The 18988-nt window shown below is 40.4% G+C and overlaps 1 protein-coding gene across 2 annotated transcripts in view; it reads left to right on the top strand.

The window, feature by feature from the left end:
* The first annotated feature begins 14111 nt into the window (after positions 1 to 14111).
* LOC127532610 (high affinity immunoglobulin epsilon receptor subunit alpha-like) overlaps positions 14112 to 18988 on the top strand; it is a 175850-nt gene continuing 170973 nt past the window's right edge. The window contains exons 1-3 of one of the 2 annotated variants that reach the window (XM_051944579.1): positions 14112 to 14289; positions 15547 to 15846; positions 15925 to 16167. In XM_051944579.1, coding sequence (XP_051800539.1) covers positions 14259 to 14289; positions 15547 to 15846; positions 15925 to 16167 — 574 coding nt within the window. In that variant the 5' untranslated portion in view covers positions 14112 to 14258. The remainder of the gene's footprint in view (positions 14290 to 15546; positions 15847 to 15924; positions 16168 to 18988) is intronic. The other variant, XM_051944580.1, reaches the window with a different exon arrangement.

Here is an 18988-nt window from a genome sequence, read left to right as displayed (position 1 = left end):
CAACCATATCCTTGCCCATATAATAGTTGTCCATGTACATCTAAGTCATGGAATGCTCTCAGGTCACATTTGTCTAGAGTCCACACTAGAGAAACATTGCAGCAAACACTGACATTGGTGACATTCAGCTGTCATGTTTGTGGGTTCTCTGAAGCTGCCTCTGCAAAGGAGTATTTTACTCATGTAAATTTGCATCTCAAAGCCAGTGAAACAGTCCCCTGCATGTTCAAGGGTTGTACATTTAGTACAAATATTTATGGGACATTTAAATCACATTAAAAATAGAAAGCATCATGGTTATTCTTACAGTGACTTTAAACCTGGAGTAGTTGCAGAAAGAGAAATATTTGAAAGCACAAGCATGTACGTTGAATTTCATAGTCAAGATGTTCTCAGCTTGATTTAGAGAGCACTACCGGGCCTTTGAACTGGAACCATGTCCAACTGGCAGATTGTCCCTGATCACACACGACGATCTGGCAGAGAAGTACCCATGACATGACTACTTTGTTGGGCCCCTATGACTGGTTACATTTAAAAGATATCCATATATTACAAGAACATGTTGAATATGTGAGTAAATGGCCTTAATTGATAGCTTCCTAGATGTGCATTCTTACCAGCATGAGAACCGAATACTAACCCGCCACATTTTTCCACTTGGTTGTTTACTAACCTCTTCTGTGCATGCACTAGCAATATTTTGATATCATATTGATATTTTGATATGAGACTTGATATTATGTAGCATTTTAAAATATCAGAATATGTCTTACTACTACTCCTATTCCAACCTAAAGCAACTAATTTGAGCACTGTTAACCATAGTATGACATTTCATTTTCCATACTGCAGTACTATCATTATGTCACTGGCTTCTGTCTGTGGGTTGCTTTAGTGTCCTGTTTGATTTATGTATGACCAAAGTCAGTTGGTTTCTTTCTAATTTGAATGCTTTTAATTTATACAAATGTAATCACTTTCTACTTGTGTTTTCAGCTTCTCTTGACTGATGCATTTGGATGATGGCTGCACCAGTAAAACTGCGGATCATTCTTGGTTCCGACAATGCTGAAAAACTGATCATAGAATCAGGCATGCCAACGTCTGCTGAGGATCTTGCAAATGAGATCAAACGTCAGTTTGACATAGAGGGGAACATAAGACTCCAGTACATGGACAGTGATTTTGATAATGAGTTTGTTAACCTTAACCAAATGTGCAATATTAAAGACAAAAGCACAGTGAAAATCATCTGCTTGTCAGATGCTGTAGACCTCAGCCCAGGCAGCATGAACCAGAGTGGGGAAGAAGCATCCTTGTCATCTTCAAACACATTAATACTCTCCTCTGATTCAGAATCTCCTCGATCACACTGTTGATGCTTCATTATGTCTTACATTGTGTTGAAGATGCATTTCCACCACTGCTGTCATTACTACAGTGTAATGCAGTGTCACTGCTCAAGTGGTCTGCCGTGGTTTTATTTTGGACCAAGGGTCAACAAAATGTTCAGTGAATATTGCTAAATAAAGGAAATAACAAAAATATGTTGGGTGTATGTAATTCATTTGTGTGAAACCTGTTGACAAAGTAGAATTAGGTTACACTAATTAGTATGAAATGAATTGGATGAAAACCTCGTCTAATAAATTGAACTTAGATTTATTATTACAGTTCTATGAATAAAATATATGTTTAAAGGACAAATGTAAAATATGTAGCCTGAAAATATATTATTTATGTCCATATAACATAACTGAATTTGACTGCATAAGCATAAATATCTTTTGTTGAACAGACATAATTTTATCTAGTTGGGTCAGTTTACGTTGTGTTTATGTAATACAAATTAATTAAGTTAGATGAGCGTAACATTTTTGCTTTCAACTAACATAATACATTTACGTGGAACCTGTTGACAAAATAAATTTAGTTAAAGTCAACGTTTCAGTTTTTTGAGTGAAGGACTGCTGTTGCTATAGGGGGTTGTCAGTGGCGGCTGGTGACAAATATTCTCGGTGGGGCTGTGCCATATCAAGTCAGTTTCAGTAACCATCCCGATACAGCTGAACAGAAACGGCAGGATAGCAGTGCTCTCTGAAATAATAATTATTTAATGCCAATATTAATAACTTGAGGCATTTTTGCACAAAACATGAACAACATATTGTGTAACCACAATTTTGGCAATAAATGATCTCTACAGCTGAGCTCATGAAACAGTGCATTAGTGTTGAATTGACGACTCAAGTATTATGTTAAGAGTTAAGTATATTAAGAAATTAATACTAGAACAGAAAAATACTGTACAGTAATTTATGATAAAGATAAATGTTACTAACTGATCAGAACTGCAACAATTCAGTGATTTTTCAATTAGCAGACAAAGAAAAATACAATCTGCAACAATTTGGATGATTTCAACATTTCAGTGAACAAGCCAGAAAATGATGAGCAGATTACATCAGAAACACTATTTAGACTAAATATCCACAAATTACTCAGTGCAATACATTATGGATGATGAGCTAAAGTCAACTTTATACAAAGAAAAATCTGGTCAAGGGAATAAATGTGTGTTTACAGACAGACAGTACTCTTCTGCTGAAGATTACTTTGCATGAATATGAAACAGGCCTGGACAAAAATGATGGTACCCTTAACTTAATATTTTGTTGCACAACCTTTTAAACCAGTCACTGCAGTCAGGTGATTTCTGTAACTCTCAGTGAGATTCTGCACCTGTGGACTCCTGGTGAGCAAACTGCTCCAGCTGTCTCAGGTGTGAAGGCTGTCCTTCTCCAGACTGCATGTTTCAGCTGCTTCCACAGATGTTCAGTAGGATTCAGATCAGGGCTCATTGGAGGCCACTTCAGAACAGTTCAGTGTGTAACTGTGTGTCACTCTTCATCTCTTCATCTAGCTGCATCGCGATGTTAGCCTTGCCTAGCATCGTTAGCTTAACGGTGTTCTCCATATGTGCCCTCCTACTCTCGTGTTTCTTTATTTTCTCGGATAAATGTTTCATATCTCTTACTCCTGAAACAGTCCATGCTGTGTCTGTCCCAGCCGTTTTATAGAGCAAACACAGGAAGCAATATAAAGCATTTGCATGACTGCATCCAGCTAGCCAAGCCTTCCTATTGTACCAATTATGAGAGAAGCCTCTTGTATAAAATTTACCTTTCTCGCTGGTTTGACTTATTTTGATATTAGGTTGATCTGGGCCTCGCTGTTTTATTTTGTTTTTCCACCAATGTTCTCCTTTCAAATGAATTTAGGAGAACAGATCGTATACTTTCACCGTCTGCGTCGCCCATCATTGTCACTGTCACAGTTATCCACCGCACTCACACATGCTCACTTGGCTTGGGGCGAAATCGATTTCGCCCCTCTGGGCATCAGATTCGACGACACTGATTGGATAAATTTCTGTTGCTGTGTCAAATCTCTTGTCAGTAATTGGCTGCTCTGCTGCACTGGAAGGGCGATTTCTCCAGCGCCCCAGCAGCTCAGCAGAGATGAGCAGGAGACTATTTTCCCCGAAAATTCTAATTAATATTTTGTACATGACGAATTTAAACACGCATGGTGCTAAAAAATAACTGATTATTGTTACTGGGGGTTGCTGACCTGCAGGTTTAGGTGGTGGTTCGTGTCAAACATCCACAGGAATGTCACAATTCAAGGTTTCCCAGCAGAACGTTGGACTAAAACAAGGTGATCGATGTTCTTCACTTCACCTGTCAGTGGTCAGAATGTTGTGGCTGATCGTGTATCTTCTTTCAGAAGATTAAGTCTGACTTGTTTAGTTTGAGCTGTAGTTGTTTCTCTTGCGTCGCCTTCCGTAGCCTCGTTCTGTTCTGTGATTTCCTGCCCGACCCCTAGTGGTCTCCCTCTGGAGAAGTCAGGCCGTTTCTCAATATGCGTTCTTGTCTGTACTTGCCTTCTTGTGTACTCGTGAGACGTCATCAGTCAGAGACTCAGTACTGTTACGGTTCAAAGTACACATCTGACTGAGAACGAAAGAAATACCCAGAAATGTTCTCGCTCCGCCCACATTTATCGATATGAGAAAGTAGTTGTGTAAACGTGGTCAGTTTATCAGATAAAGCCTGTTTAAAAATTTACTCCAACTATTTCAGAGATGTGAGCGTCCAGGTTAGACGGCTATGAGTGGCTGGTCAGAGAAAACAGCCCTGCATTATGAGGTGTCCTCCTGAAGTCTTAATATTTTTTCGGCAATCAGTTTCTGAAAAGTTTTAGTGGATCCACTGATAGAACTGAGAATGAAACTGTTCATTTCATCACAAACTACAGCTGTCAATAAAACAGACTTGAAAACATTTAAAAAAACATTTACAATGATCTTACAAAACTGAATATATCTACACAGCAGTGATGTGCAGATGATACCTCAGTGTGCGTGTCACACATTCCCCCTACTGTGTCGACGCTGTATCACGCTGTATTGGTATGTGTATGGGTTCCATCTAGTGGTTAAAAAAATGTACTGCAGCATATAACTAAAGGCACACTTGTAATGAGTTTCCATAACATTAAACATTTTTATTCAGAAAGAGAAGTTTTTGAAGCATGTTTGGGCTCAAACGATTTCTTCTCTTGGATGCAATTTCTCCAGCTTTGGAGAAAATTCGTTCACAAGGAGCTGATGAGGCTGGAGTAGACAGATATTTTTGGGACAGTTTGAATAAGTGTGGGTAGGTATTCTTTTGAGATTTCCAGTGTTCCAGTGGATCTTCGGTTCTGGGAATGTTTGCTGATGAAAGGTATCTTTGTACTTCTATCATGGCATCAGCCACAACACTTGTACTTGTTCGAGTACGGGCCACCTCCATGTCCAGCTGTTGCCACAGGTTGTCTGTAAAACAAGACATGATTAGCTTCAAATGTAAATATATCACCCCGAAAACATTTTGAATAAATAAATACACACCTGATATAGAAGATGCTGGCAAATGAGATGAGGGGCCAGGCTGATCTTCCTGTGGTGCCGAAGGTGGCCCAGAAATTCTCATCTCTGCAGCACATTCAGATTTTAGTTTCTTCACAGCATCATTTATTTTGGTCCCATTTAAGAATCCAAGGGCTTTAAATCGTGGATCTAATAAGGTTGCCAGAGACAGATGACTGGAAGATTCATAATTGTTCAAGGTTTCGGTTACTCTTTTGTCGAGTTCATGACGCAGTTTTTTTCCAACTGATGTTTCCAGAGATGGAGCACATTTTTGCATTGTATGATGAAGCATTTTCATCATCGGGATTATTTTGCTCCCACTCACTCGCTTCTCCTCTGAAAGCTCCACAGTAGCAGCATTAAAAGGGGCAAGCACAATCAGGACTTCTGCAATGATGTCATGCTCCTCTCCAGTAAGTGCAGGCAATGGTGTTTTTAAAGATGCCAGACTCACCCAAACAGGCTCTTTTTGGCTTGCTATTCTTGACAGCATTTGGTATGTGCTGTTCCAGCATGTAGGAACTTCATTTATGAGTTTCAGAATTAGTTTTTGCATTTGTTGCTGCACGTGACTCAGCTTTTCCTTGGCAAGAGTGCTGGAACGAAAATAGGTGACGATGTTTTTGGTTTTATGTCGGATATCAGTTAGGTCTGACACTTGATCGCAAGATTTTTTAACAATCAAATTTAAAGTATGTGCGATGCAAGGACTATGCCCGATTTTTAATAGTCTTGCAGACGCGATCATATTTGCCCCGGCATCAGTTACAAAGCGTGCAACCTTCCCTGTGATGGCCCAGCTGTCAATCAGATCTTGTGTGACCTAAAAAAATACAGAAATAAAAAATAAGTCTATGAGTATATGACAAGTACATGACATCAACAGATACCATTATTAATATTTTCAAAAAACCTACCTCAGCAATATTCTCTGCTGTGTGGCTCTTGGGAAAATATTTAACTCCCAGCACAGTGGTGCACATTTTATTTTCAGTGTCAAAGAAGTGGCCAGTCACAGCCAAGTAGGCCTCCATGTTTACTGAAGTCCACATATCTGCTGTAAGGCTGATTGCATTGGTGGAGTGTAATTTTTCCTTAATGTTCTGGGTTTCTGCTGCATATCTCTCAGAAACCATTTCCTTTAGAGCCTGTAAAGTAGAAGAAAATCTTCAAACAATAATAATTGAAACTCCTAATGATAAGTGCAATTTCTGACATATAGTACCTTTCTTATTAGCAAACCACCAATAATTTCTCTACCAGAGTCTATTACAGATCCAGAATTCCATTGAAATATTGTCAATATAATATTATGGAAATATAGTACAGTACCTTTCTGGTTGGTATTGCGTATGATGGCTCAAGAGTCTGGAGCATCTCCCTGAATCCCTCGTCCTCAACGATGCTTAAAGGTTGGCAATCTTTGATTATCATATTTATAATGCATCGATTGAGGGCCTGTTTTCTAGAGGCTTGAAGTAAAAAAAAAAAAACAGTTTGATTTAGAATGTAATTAGCCTCCATAATAATTAGTGATAGATTACAAAATAATAATCCACCAGTATCCATTCCTGGTGTATTGTCTTCTCTTTCATGACGAGCTTTATAATGCCGTAGCATTGATGATGTGTTTCGGGTTGCATAAGACAACTCCGTTGAACACAGACGACATTTAACCTGTGGATCATAAAAATATACACTACAGATTTTGTCAGCCATTTAAATTGGAACGAAGTACAAAGAAATTACCTTATCAGGTGATATAAGGTCAAAATGATCCCACACGGCAGAGTACTTTCTCTTTCTCGGAGGTTCCATAGCAATGAACAGCGTCGAAGCAACAAGTGAGTCGATGGGTGCTGGACTTCCTCAAGTAGAACTGGCGCCTCGAGGACACGTGATACAACATGATACAATACGACACAGTTACTGTGTCGGTCACGTGACTTTTCTTAAAGTGATACGCTCAGTGATACAGCTCGGCTGAGGTATTGCTTTCAGTGCATGATACGTGAATCGGTGCCTCGGCTCGTTCAGACCAACACTACTACACAGTAACTGTTTTTATATCAAAACGTGAAAATGCAGAGCTGTGTTATTGTATCTGTTCCATTTTCTTGTTTTTCAAAGTAAAAATAACCAGAGCAGATGAACCCTGAGACTGAACATGAATGAACCGAGACAGTGACGTCATCGGGTATGCTGGTGTTCCTACTGTACATTAACCGAGATGCATTCTCGGGAATCTGTACTTCGGAGTCATACTTGCAAGTCCATACTCACCAAGCACATGAGTATGGCCTTGCATACTTGGAATTGAGAAACGGCCTCAGTCTTTCAAGGACTCTGGTGATGTCAGTTCCCCTCCACACCTTGATTGTGATTTTGTGTAACTATCTGATATTTTTTAATGTATTATTATTTAAACATTCTGTTCCTGTGTTGTAAAGTTTCTACCTGATGTTCCATCTGTGAAGGATCTGACAAATGTCTGCTGGCAGGAAAGTGACTTTAAATATCAGATCCAGGAGAGAAATAACAGAATTATCTTGTTTAAAACTCAGATTCTAGGGGGGGGCGCTGTTGAGTGATGAAAGGATAGGACGCATCTCGCCATAGCTCCCACAGAATTCGTTTTAAGATTACACTTAAAACTTAAACCTGTGTATATTTAAAGACCCACCGAGGAAGATTTTTATGCTTGTAACAAAGTCTCATTAATGTGGATGAATCTTCATTATTTACACTTATTAATGCCCCCATTTTCGATTCATGAATCATTTTGGTTTTGTAAATATTTGTATTTTATTAATTTTTTGTCGACTCGTCTAGAATTTCCTGTGAGAGACGGAGCGATTTACAGCAAATACGGTGCGCTGACGGAGCGTAGCAGAGCGGAGCTAGTTGTTTTTAGCAGTAGCAGAGCGGAGAGTTGGTTGAGAAGACGGCACACATGGAGCGCAAAAGGAAGCGAACGGAGCAAAGTCTGCAAGCAAAAAGGTTGTCAGATCGACAACGAAGCAAAAGAAAAGTTCATCTTGGACAGGCATTTCAGAGGTGGAGAGAATTCCGGGAGCAAAAAGGAATCAAAACAGATGCCAAGCTGGCTGTGCTTCTCTTAGACAGGTACGTAACTTTAGCTCTTTGTAAGTTTGATACAATTCTTTTGTCTTTTGTGTGTGTTGCTTGCGATGTGTGGTTAGTAGAGTATGGGATTAGTTTGACTGTGACTAGTTTAGTTGACTAACTTTGTGGCAAAAACACTGTGTGGGTATTGGCTAATGGAACGTTAGCTAGAAGCTAACAGGACAGGATGCAGAAGCTCAACAGGTGCTGGCCGCTATAGCTTCACTCCGAACCGAACTGGCGCAAGCTAGGTCAGATATCTGCAACAAAATCGATGAAAAAATTGCCGATGTGAGTAAAACCTTAAGGGAAGAAATAACCACTCTAAGAGAAGAAAGCAACAATGCATTTAATGCCGTTAATTCCCGAGTAGACTCCCAAAGTGAGACATTAAAAAGTTTGGAAGAGTCGGCTAATGCTACTTCAGACATCGTTGTTTAACTCAGAACCCAAGTGAAACAGCTGAACAACCAAGTAGATAAGCTCTCAGAGAAATGCTTGGACTTACAGGGGCGATCTAAACGTCAGAACCTGAGAATTGCTGGAGTTAAAGAAGGACAAGAAGATGGCCAGAGAACCAGGGACTTTGTGGCACAGCTTCTAACCGACGTGCTGAAGCTCAATGTAAAACCAGTGATCGACCACGCACACAGGGCACTACAAGAGCGTCCCGGAGATAACGACCCGCCACGGCATCTGATTTGCCGAGTGCACTACTGCCATGACCTCGAAGACATCATGCAGAAGATTTCTAAAACCAAAAACCTCCAATTTCATGGCCAATGCATCCAGATCTTCAGAGATTTTCCACCCGCCGTTGTCAAGCGCCGAGCTGCATTCACCCCAGCCAGGAACCTACTACGAGACAAGCCCGGGGTAAAATTCAGACTCCTTTACCCAGCCAAGCTGAGAGTGACACACGACGGGAACGAGACCACATTCACCAACCCAGAGGAGGCCCGTCTGTATGCAGAACGCCGCTTCGGCCGGAGAGACAACTGAGAGTCATCCCATACGTGCAAGGTCTACTCATATATTAACAGTGCTATTTTTCCGTTCACGTTACCTTAATAGGGACTGCTGTGTTTTCTGAGTTAATGACTATCCTACTTAATGGGTAATACAAAATCCCATTGCTAAGCCATACATAGGTTTTTATTAGAAGTTCTGTAGAGCTACTATCAGAAAGGATCAAGAGTTCAACCTCTGCTGGTTGATGGAGTTGAAATTTGTTCTTTGCTCAGAAAGAGCAAAACACACATTGTTTATAACGTTCCAACTACTGTGTTTTGGGGTTTTCCTGTATTTACTTTTATGTATGGGTGAGAGGGGGGTGGGCAAGGGAGAAGGAGGGCTGAGGGAGTGTTACTTAGCTCAAGGTCGCACATATCTTATAGAGAAGACAGAAGGTTGGAGGGTAAGCCTATCTTCCTGTGAACAGCCTACACAGTCTAATGCTCAGTGAAATACAATAAGGGAAGAGGAGGGAGGATATAACCTTTTGTTCATGGAATGTGAATGGTATTAATGAACCGGTTAAAAGAGGTAAAGTTCTAGCACATCTAAAATCACTGCAAGCTGACATAATTTTCTTACAAGAAACTCATCTAAAAAATAACTCACACGTCAGACTCAGATGTAGGTGGATACAACAAATATGCCACTCTAACTTCCCAGTGAAAGCCAGAGGTGCAGCCATCCTGATCCGCAGGGGTGTCCCTTTTAAGGAATTATCCACAATAGTGGATAAAGAGGGGAGATATGTAGTTGTCATAGGGGAGATCTACTCTACCCCAGTTACCTTGCTAAACATCTATGGCCCTAACAATGACGATCCAGAATTCTTCCGAAAGACCCTAAACCTAATACCGAATATCTCTACCACCAATCTGATCATCGGCGGAGATTTTAATTTGGTGTTGGATACCTATTTAGATAGGTCCTCCACCTAGAGGGTTGAACCAACCAAAGCAGGTGTCCTTTTGAAATCATATATCGACAATATGAACCTGGTTGATGTTTGGCGCGTCTCCAACACCGCTGGCAGAGAGTTCTCCTTCCACTCTAAGGTGCATAATGTCTATTCCAGGATCGACTTCTTCCTAGTCGATGGCAAATTATTTCCACTTACTTACAATGCAAAATATCATAACATCATTATTTCAGATCATAGTCCAGTCTCTTTCACATTCAGGCCTAGCGAAAACATATCTGCACAGAGAAGCTGGAAGTTTAACCCACAACTTATTTCAGATGCAAAATTCTGTGAATATATAGAACAACATATCAAGTTGTTTCTTGAAACCAATGACAATAAGGACACCCCCTCCACATTACTATGGGACACACTCAAGGCATACTTGAGGGGCTGTATAATTTCCTACCAATCATCTCGCAGAAAGCAGAACAGGGCTAAACAATTGGAGTAAGAACAAATCCACCAGTTAGATATGGCAAATGCCCAACAACCGTCTGCCGAAAAACACACAAAAATCTCAACGCTAAAATATAAACTTAACAAACTACTAGCTGATACAATATGCAAGGCCTTTATCTTTACAAAGCAGAAGTATTTCGAATTCGGTGATAAACCCCACAAACTTTTCGCACGGCAACTACGAAAAATTGAAAATGACAAGACTATTCACAAGATTAGGTCAAGAGCAGGTGAGATCCTATCTACCGTAAAACGGGCCTATAAGGGACAGCGGGGTAATAAGGGACATTTTTCCGGAAAATGTTTAAAATGTAATTCTGCGGTTTTTATGTTGAGCAGGATGCGGTTTTGTGTTGTTTTTATCAATTATCCACGAATTCTTAAAGAAATCTAGGTAAAAACCACAGAATTACATTCAAAACATTTTCCGGAAAAGTGTCCCTTATTACCCCGCTGTCCCTTATAGCCCCGCTTTACAGTACCCCTAAAGAAATTAATGAAGAATTCAAAGAGTTCGTCAAAGCCCTATACACACCTGAACTAAGTGCCCCCTCCGAAACAATGCAATTGTTCCTTAACAAATGCAACCTCCCATCATTAAATCAAGAGGAACGTAATTCCCTAGATGCAGAGGTTTCACATGGAGAAATACTGGCAACCATTAAGTCACTAAAAATGGCAAAAGTCCTGGCCCAGATGGTCTCAGCAATGAAATACAGTGGTTTGGTTTATTACTTGTCCCCTATCTGAGTAAAATGTACAGCCAGTCATATATAGATGGTGCCTTTCCCCCATCACTTACTGAAGCCACATCACACTACTTCCAAAAAAAGGGAAGGGCCCAGAAGAGGTGGGTTCATACAGGCCAATTTCATGATTAAACACAGATCAAAAAATCCTGGCCAAGACCTTGGCAAGAAGACTTAATGCCTATATGAACAAACTGATCCATCCTGATCAAATTGGGTTTATTCCCAAAAGAAATTCTTTACACAACTTTAGACACCTTTTCAATATTATGCACTCCCCTAGACCCACCAAAAATGACCTCATAATACTCAGTCTAGATGCTGAAAAGGCATTCGACAAGGTCGAATGGCCATATTTATTCTCAGTCCTACAAAAGTTCAACTGTTGTGAAAAATTTATATCCTGGGTTAATTTATTATATAAGAAACCCCAGGCTAGGGTACTTACCAATCAAACCCTTTCTGCACCATTCCAGCTTGGAAGGGGCACAAGACAAGGGTGCCCTTTCCGCCCCTTACTATTTGCCTTAGCAATCGAACCCCTTGCAGAATCTATTAGATCACACCCTGAGATCCATGGGTATAATACTGAGCATACTGTAAACAAAATTTCCTTGTACGCAGATGACATTTTGCTGCATGTCACGCAGCCACTGGTAACACTCCCATCTATATTACAACTATTTCACCTATACAGCTCTTTCTCTGGGTACAAAATTAACTGAAGCAAAAGTGAGCTATTACCAATTCATCTGGAGGATAAAACCTGCCTGAATCAATTCCCCTTCCGAATAACATCAGACAGCTTAACCTACCTAGGGATAACTGCCACAAGAAAATACAGCGCCTTTTATAAAGCCAACTACCCCGTCCTATTAAATAAGTTGGAACACAGCATTCAATTCTGGAAGACCCTTCCCATCTCTCCACTGGGTAGAGTAAATGTTATTAAAATGATCTTCCTCCCCCAGATACTCTACTTTTTTCAAAACTTGCCTGTATATCTCACTAAATCCTTCTTTAGTAAACTGGATTCTATTATTCTTCCTTTTGTATGGAACTATAAAAGGCACAGAATAAAAAAAGAGCACCTTTGCAAACAGAACAGTTGGAGGGCTGGCATTGCCGGACTTTAGATTATATTACTGGGCGGCTGGAATTCACTCCCTTGCTTACTGGCTACATGATGACACCTCATCCCATGATGGACTGGAGATGGAGCGCGAAGACTGTTTACCATACTCCATCAGGGCAGTCATATTATCACCTATACCAATCAACAGAACATGCTGCAGGTACAATCCAATAATCTCAGACTCAATACAATTGTGGAAACAATTGAAAAAACATTTCAAACTGAATACATTATCCTCTCTCCTTCCTGTAGCAGCAAACCCCTCATTCATCCCCTCTACACTGGATGGGACCTTTAACATCTGGAAAACAGCAGGGATCAGTAACATCGGTGATCTGTACATTGAAGGGACGTTTGCTTCCTTCCAACAACTTCACGAAAAATTTCACCTGCCAAATAATCAATTCTTCAAATACCTCCAGATCAGAGATTATGTCAGAACACACCTCCCTACCTTTGAGAAGACACAACCAAGCAAGCTAGAACTCTTGATTAAAAGGCTTGCAAACTCATATCACCGTATATATCAACTATACAAATCTTTACTGAACTTGAACCTCCCTTCTGTTGAGGGCTTAAAATCGGAGTGGGAAAAATAACTTGCTATCCAGATACCTAAAAATGTGTGGGAAGATAGTTTAGAATACATCCATGAATGTTCCATAAATGCCAGACACTGCTTAATGCAATTTAAAATACTTCATAGGCTGCACTACTCTAAGACTAAACTTCACAGAATATTCCCAGAAGTGTCACCCCTGTGTGATAAATGTAAATCCATGGAAGCTACCCTGTCACACAGCTCCGCCCTTTGTCCTAGATTACAAGAATTCTGGCTTGAAATATTTAGTTTTTTATCTTCAGTTTTTTGGATACCAAATTGAACCAGATCCTGTCCTAATTATCTTCGGGAATTCAGAAAAATCTTTCAAACTTACTGTAGCACATTGTCGTCTCCTTGCATATGGCATCATGATTGCAAAAAAATGATTCTTCTGTATTGGAAAAAGAAAGAGGTACCCTCCTTTAAACACTGGCTTTCAGACCTGACAGATACTCTCAATCTGGAGAGAATTAGATTCATTCTCAAAGACAGACCCAGGGACTTTGAAAAAATTTGGCAACCCTTCGTCTCACATCTTGACCGACAACTGTGAAACCTGAGCATAGCACTCCTAGGGTGGGTGGGTCATAGTTCTGTGTCATCTTACTTGTTTTTTATTTACTCCCCCCCCCCCCCCCCCCCCCGTTTTTTTAAATATCTTTTGTCACCCTTATCATTATTACATATTTTAGGTAACTTATCATTACCGTCACTGTAGTGTTACGTTTGACAGTTACCGACTTACTTTAAATTTTCTATTTTTTAGCACTACTTAATTTTATTTAACTTTATTTATTTTTCAATCACTTCCTTCTTATTGCCATTATTACTTTTTTCCCATGTCTATTGTTCCTGTTCGAGCATTCTGTAAAAGAAACATGTAAATGTCACACTAAATGACTTGTTATCTGACATGTTTCACAATAAACATATTTTGAAACAGAAAAAAAAAACTCAGATTCTAGTAAAACTGTAGTTATATCTACATTTTTATGTCTATTAACCAAATTAGAACTTTCTAAGTAAATACTTTCTGAGGCTGATTCTGGATTTCATTTGATGGTGACGGATCAGAACATGATTTATATTGTTACATTATTTAAAATAAAAGCTTGAATCTGCTCCTGTCTTAGTGAGAGAGGAAGAACAACCAGAGAGGAAGAGGGCGGGCTTTACATGGAGTCACATTAAAATAAAAACCATCCCTCAGACAGCTCAGTAGCACAATGGAGGAAACGTCTGTACGATGTCTGCTCTGTAAGTAGAGAATCTGTTTGATTTTACTGATGATGGAGGAGGAAACATGAAAGGTCTGCAGAGGAACTTTAACCATTAACAAGGAAAGTGGACACAAAGAAACAGACTGGGATGAACTTAGAGCCATAAAATGTGTCTATACTGTTCCTGCTTTATACATTAACTAGCTGATCTCAGACCTCCTGTTTTGTGGGGAAGTCAGATTTTAATCTTCAAAGTACCTACATGACCATCATGACTGCAGATGGAAGAAGTCTGGGAGTCATTTAGTGTTTGCTAATTATACTTTAGCATCTTAACTTTGCATCCGTTCTTCTTGTTTTGTTCAGTTTTGTGTTTGTTTTAAAATCTATTTTTTCCACATCTTATTTTGACTGCTTGTAGAATATTTTGAATTGCATTTTGAATAAGAATTGGCTGTTTGGTTCATTTAATCAAGTAAAAATTACTTAGTTTTTACGTTCAGAATAGCTTCACACATTTCTACAACTAGATTTCTACTCTTTAACCCTCTGAAGACCAAAACCTGCTGGTGGGTTTAAAATGTGTTTTATCTTTGTTTGAAAATTACAAAAATAACACCATTTTTCAGCCAAACCAGAAAAACAAAAGGATGATTTTGAGACGATCCTTGAACTGATCACCCTTCATGACATTGAAAGCCTCACCCAGATCACTTCATTGTCTTATTAAAATAAAATAAACATTAAATAAAATACATTACAAAAAACATTCACTCCAGTCAAGCTATGTAAAAAAAAGCCCCAAAAAACAAAAGAAGCTAGTAGTGACCAAAAGTCGAGTCACAAAAATTCCGTTTTCTGTTGAACTGCAGGTCATGTTTCCACAGAGCAGACGAGTGGAAACTAATTGAACTGATCTCAGTTACTTCCTGGAGTTAATTAACTGCAGTTTTTGGACCCTCTATTTTTTCCATTTCTTGTTTTTTATTTTTTGGAAAATGATAATTAAGGAAAATAAACTTTGCTCCTTGTTTTCCTGGTTTCCATCATTCTAACTGGCTGAAGACATTCTGAGTTCTCTCTCCTTCTTCATGATGTTCTGGAGCTGCAGGACTTTAGATTAGAAATGAGCCACAGTGAAGAAAAATGAGACAGAAGGAAAAAAGATAAAACAATACAGCTCCTGAGAGTTCAGAGGGTTGAAGACGACAAATCTCAGACTGTTTTCTAATATTTTAATTTGTGAGCAATTCACTCCAGTTTTAATTTGAAGAATTCTCTGATTTCTCTTTAGTTCTGCTCTCACTGATGAGCTGCAGAACAAACCAGGTGAAGCTGAACCTGAGTCCCAACAGATCTCAGTTTTTTAAAAGAGATTCTGTGACTCTGAGCTGTGAGGATGAAGACAGATCTGCTGGATGGACTCTGAGGAGAAACACCACCAGCAAAACCAGAAGTCAGTGTGGAGATGGATGGGGAAGACCATCTGGTTCCAGCTGTACCATCAGTCACATGGTCTGGTCTGACAGTGGAGTTTACTGGTGTGAGTCCATGGAGGCAGCAGCCAGTCAGAGCATCAACCTCACTGTTTCTGGTAAGATGAGCTGTGCAGTCAGTGCTGATGAAGCTGTGTGTGAATGGATGAAATGCTGTAGTTTGTCTCTGTGTTGAGGTGGATCAGTGATCCTGCAGAGTCCTGTCCTCCCTGTGATGGAGGGAGATCCCCTCACTCTGAGCTGTCAATCAAAGCAGGACTCCCGCCTCCCAGCTGCTTTCTATAAAGATGGCTCCCTCATCAGGACTGAGCCCGGAGGTCACATGACCATCCTCCATGTTTCCAGGTCTGATGAAGGCCTCTACAGGTGTAACATCAGCAGTCATGGAGAGTCTCCATCCAGCTGGATCTCTGTCACAGGTGAGGACAGGTGTTTTCTGCATCGACTTCAGCAGGTTTCAACATTTATGTGATCATAAATATTAATTATCTCTTCAGGGAAACCAACCACCACCTCTCCTCCTACATCCACCTCTCCTCCTACATCCACCTCTACTCCTGGTTCCTCTGCTGATGGTCTTCATGTGGGTCTGCATGTTGCATGTGTTGTGGTTCTGCTGGTTTTACTGGTTTTACTGGTTCTACTGGTTCTACTGGTGAGACATCGTGTTCTCAGGAGACCTAAAGGTGAGACAAACTCAAAACAATGTCATCCATTAAATGTTCATTAAGATTCTTACAGATTAAATTCTGTCTCTTTGGTTGATTTCAGCTGATGGAGGAGAAGCTGGAGGAGATGACATCACATACAGTGACATCAGAGTATTACATCACCAACAGCAGCCAATCAGACGGAGCAGAGGTAGAGTTTTATGTGCTGAGTGTGTTTGTACTTTCTTTAAAAGAAGAGAGTTTAAGGAAGTAACAGACTGCAAAGCATTCTGGTAGTTGTAGGAATTCCCCCTCAGAGCCTCTTCTTTGTTGTCTCTGCTCACAGATCACCAAGATTTAAACTTATTGCAGCTTTAATCCTCCACATCTTTAACAGAACACAGTTTCTACATGTGATGATTTATTTTCAGTGTGTTCTTGGTGTGCTGGACTGTGTGTTGTGTCTCCTGTGGTGAGTCTGTTAAAGGAAACCAGCAGCTCTGTGGTCGTCAAGGTTCCTGTTTCTGATGAGAACTCTTTGTGTTCCACTGCAGGCTGATCTAAAATATGTTAACTTTCAGTGTAATCCAGTTTTTCTTTTAACCAGCACATTTTACATTGAATCTATCTCCATATCTGTGTTTAAATTCTCAGTCTCAGTTTGATAAAGTTGATCATTTTCTGATTTCCTCACACCTTGACCTGTGAACCCATGCATGCATTCATGTTGTGGTTGAAGCTGTTGACTAAATCTAGCAGCTGTGAGGTCAGTGTTTCCATCCTGTACAGCAGCAGAGGTGTTAAAAAGATAAAAACTGTCAAAGTGTGAACTGTACTTGTTGTTGGTAACACTTGTGTCTGCAGTTCTAACCTGGTTTTCCATTCCAGCCTCTATGAAGAGGATCATTGTGTGTCTTGGTTCTGTTCTGGTATCAGCTGTAGAACCTGCAGTGATCTGGATCTATCTGACTTTACAGAGAGCGATCCAGCTGCAGTCTACTCGGCAGTGAAAGGAAGAGAAGACGTCACTTATGGACAGATGGTCTTCAAAGACGGTGGAGGCCGATCAAAGACCAGAGGTACAGCTGCTCTTCTTTGTCTCCATGGTGGTTCAGCTGCAGAACAAGAGTCCAACAGTTGTAGAGACGACGATAGAGGACACTGGTAGCTTTATTCACAGCTCAGAAACACAGCTGCAGCTGGATTTTAGTGGTTCTGGAAGAAGTCTGTCATCAATAATCTGAACTTAAATGCAATTAAGTGTTGAAAACCTGGATAATAATTCACAGAAGTGTCCAAAACTGTGATACTGACATGCAATAATATAAAAACACCTGGACACTAATGCATGAAAGTGTCAAAAACCTCAATATTAATGGACAAAGGTGTCTATTACAACCGCAGCTCATTTTAGGGGAAAGGGAAGTAACATAAGAATATGCTCTCTATACGCTCTCAGGTTGCCGCTGCCGCTGATCCTCCTCACCTGTGCCAGTTTGATTGAGAACAGCTGACTGAACTGAAGCCAGCCAATGCAGTGCCTGCGTGGACCAGCATAAGTAGCCGGCAAGCCTGAAGCTCGGTAGCTTGTTGCTGTAACCAGCCCTGCTTGCGTGCCTCGACTTAGTTGAACTTTGTTAGTTAGTAGAAAACACAGGTACACGCACACACACACAAGCATAGAGGAGGAGCCGTAACAGTGTCAAAAAATATGGATATTAATGAACAAAGTGTTACAAATCCCCCAGTCAGAGGCTCAAAGGCGAGGAAAGAGACACGACACAAAGTGGAGGCAAAAAGAATATTTTTAGTTTTCTCCAAAACAGAACTACAAACATGGATGGCAGAACTACAACCAGAAACACTGATTCAGAAGGTAACAGAACAGACTAGAGCTCCTACTAGCAGGAGGGGGGACTGGAACGACAAAAGTCAATTTTAAAAAAACGACTGAATGAACAAACGACCCACGTAAAGTAAGATTTAGGCAGGAAGCAAACAATATACAAAAAATACAAAATTACCTGAAACAAGAAAGCAATTTGGCTTTGCTAGAATTGACTAGAATTTTTGGTAACTGTAACACAAACGGGCTCAACAATCAAGTGGTGAGTCAACTGAGAGGATACCACTGAGACGGGGCAGACTGGGAGGTTGTGGCAGCTGGAGGGGTGGAGTGTGGCAGGTGGTCTGGTGGAAGGACAGGTGGTTCAAATGGACGGGCACGGAGTCCGGTGCAAAGGCCGGTGGTCCGAGTGGAAGGGCAGGTGCTGTGGTTGAGGGTGTTCGGAAGGGGAAGCTGTCCAACCTGGTAGTATTGCCGGTGAGCTGAGGGGTCAGATGGTGGGATTGGGGAATGTGGATCTGAGTTGGTACGAGCAGCTGGGAACCCAAACTGAAACACAAGAGAGTAGTTGAGTGTCGGTAGTGGAAAAAGAGCCAGACGTGAACAGGTTACCGAACACAAACGTAACTGGTTCAGTCACAGTCCAACATAGAAAAGATGTCAATAACATGAATATTTATGATGAAGTGTCAAAAACCTGAATATTAGTGAACGAAATTGTTTTAAAAAAAAAACCTCAATATT

This window comes from Acanthochromis polyacanthus, chromosome 24, assembly GCF_021347895.1.
Source record: "Acanthochromis polyacanthus isolate Apoly-LR-REF ecotype Palm Island chromosome 24, KAUST_Apoly_ChrSc, whole genome shotgun sequence".
NCBI lineage: Eukaryota > Metazoa > Chordata > Actinopteri > Pomacentridae > Acanthochromis > Acanthochromis polyacanthus.
This window is presented reverse-complemented; position numbering and strand designations above follow the sequence as displayed.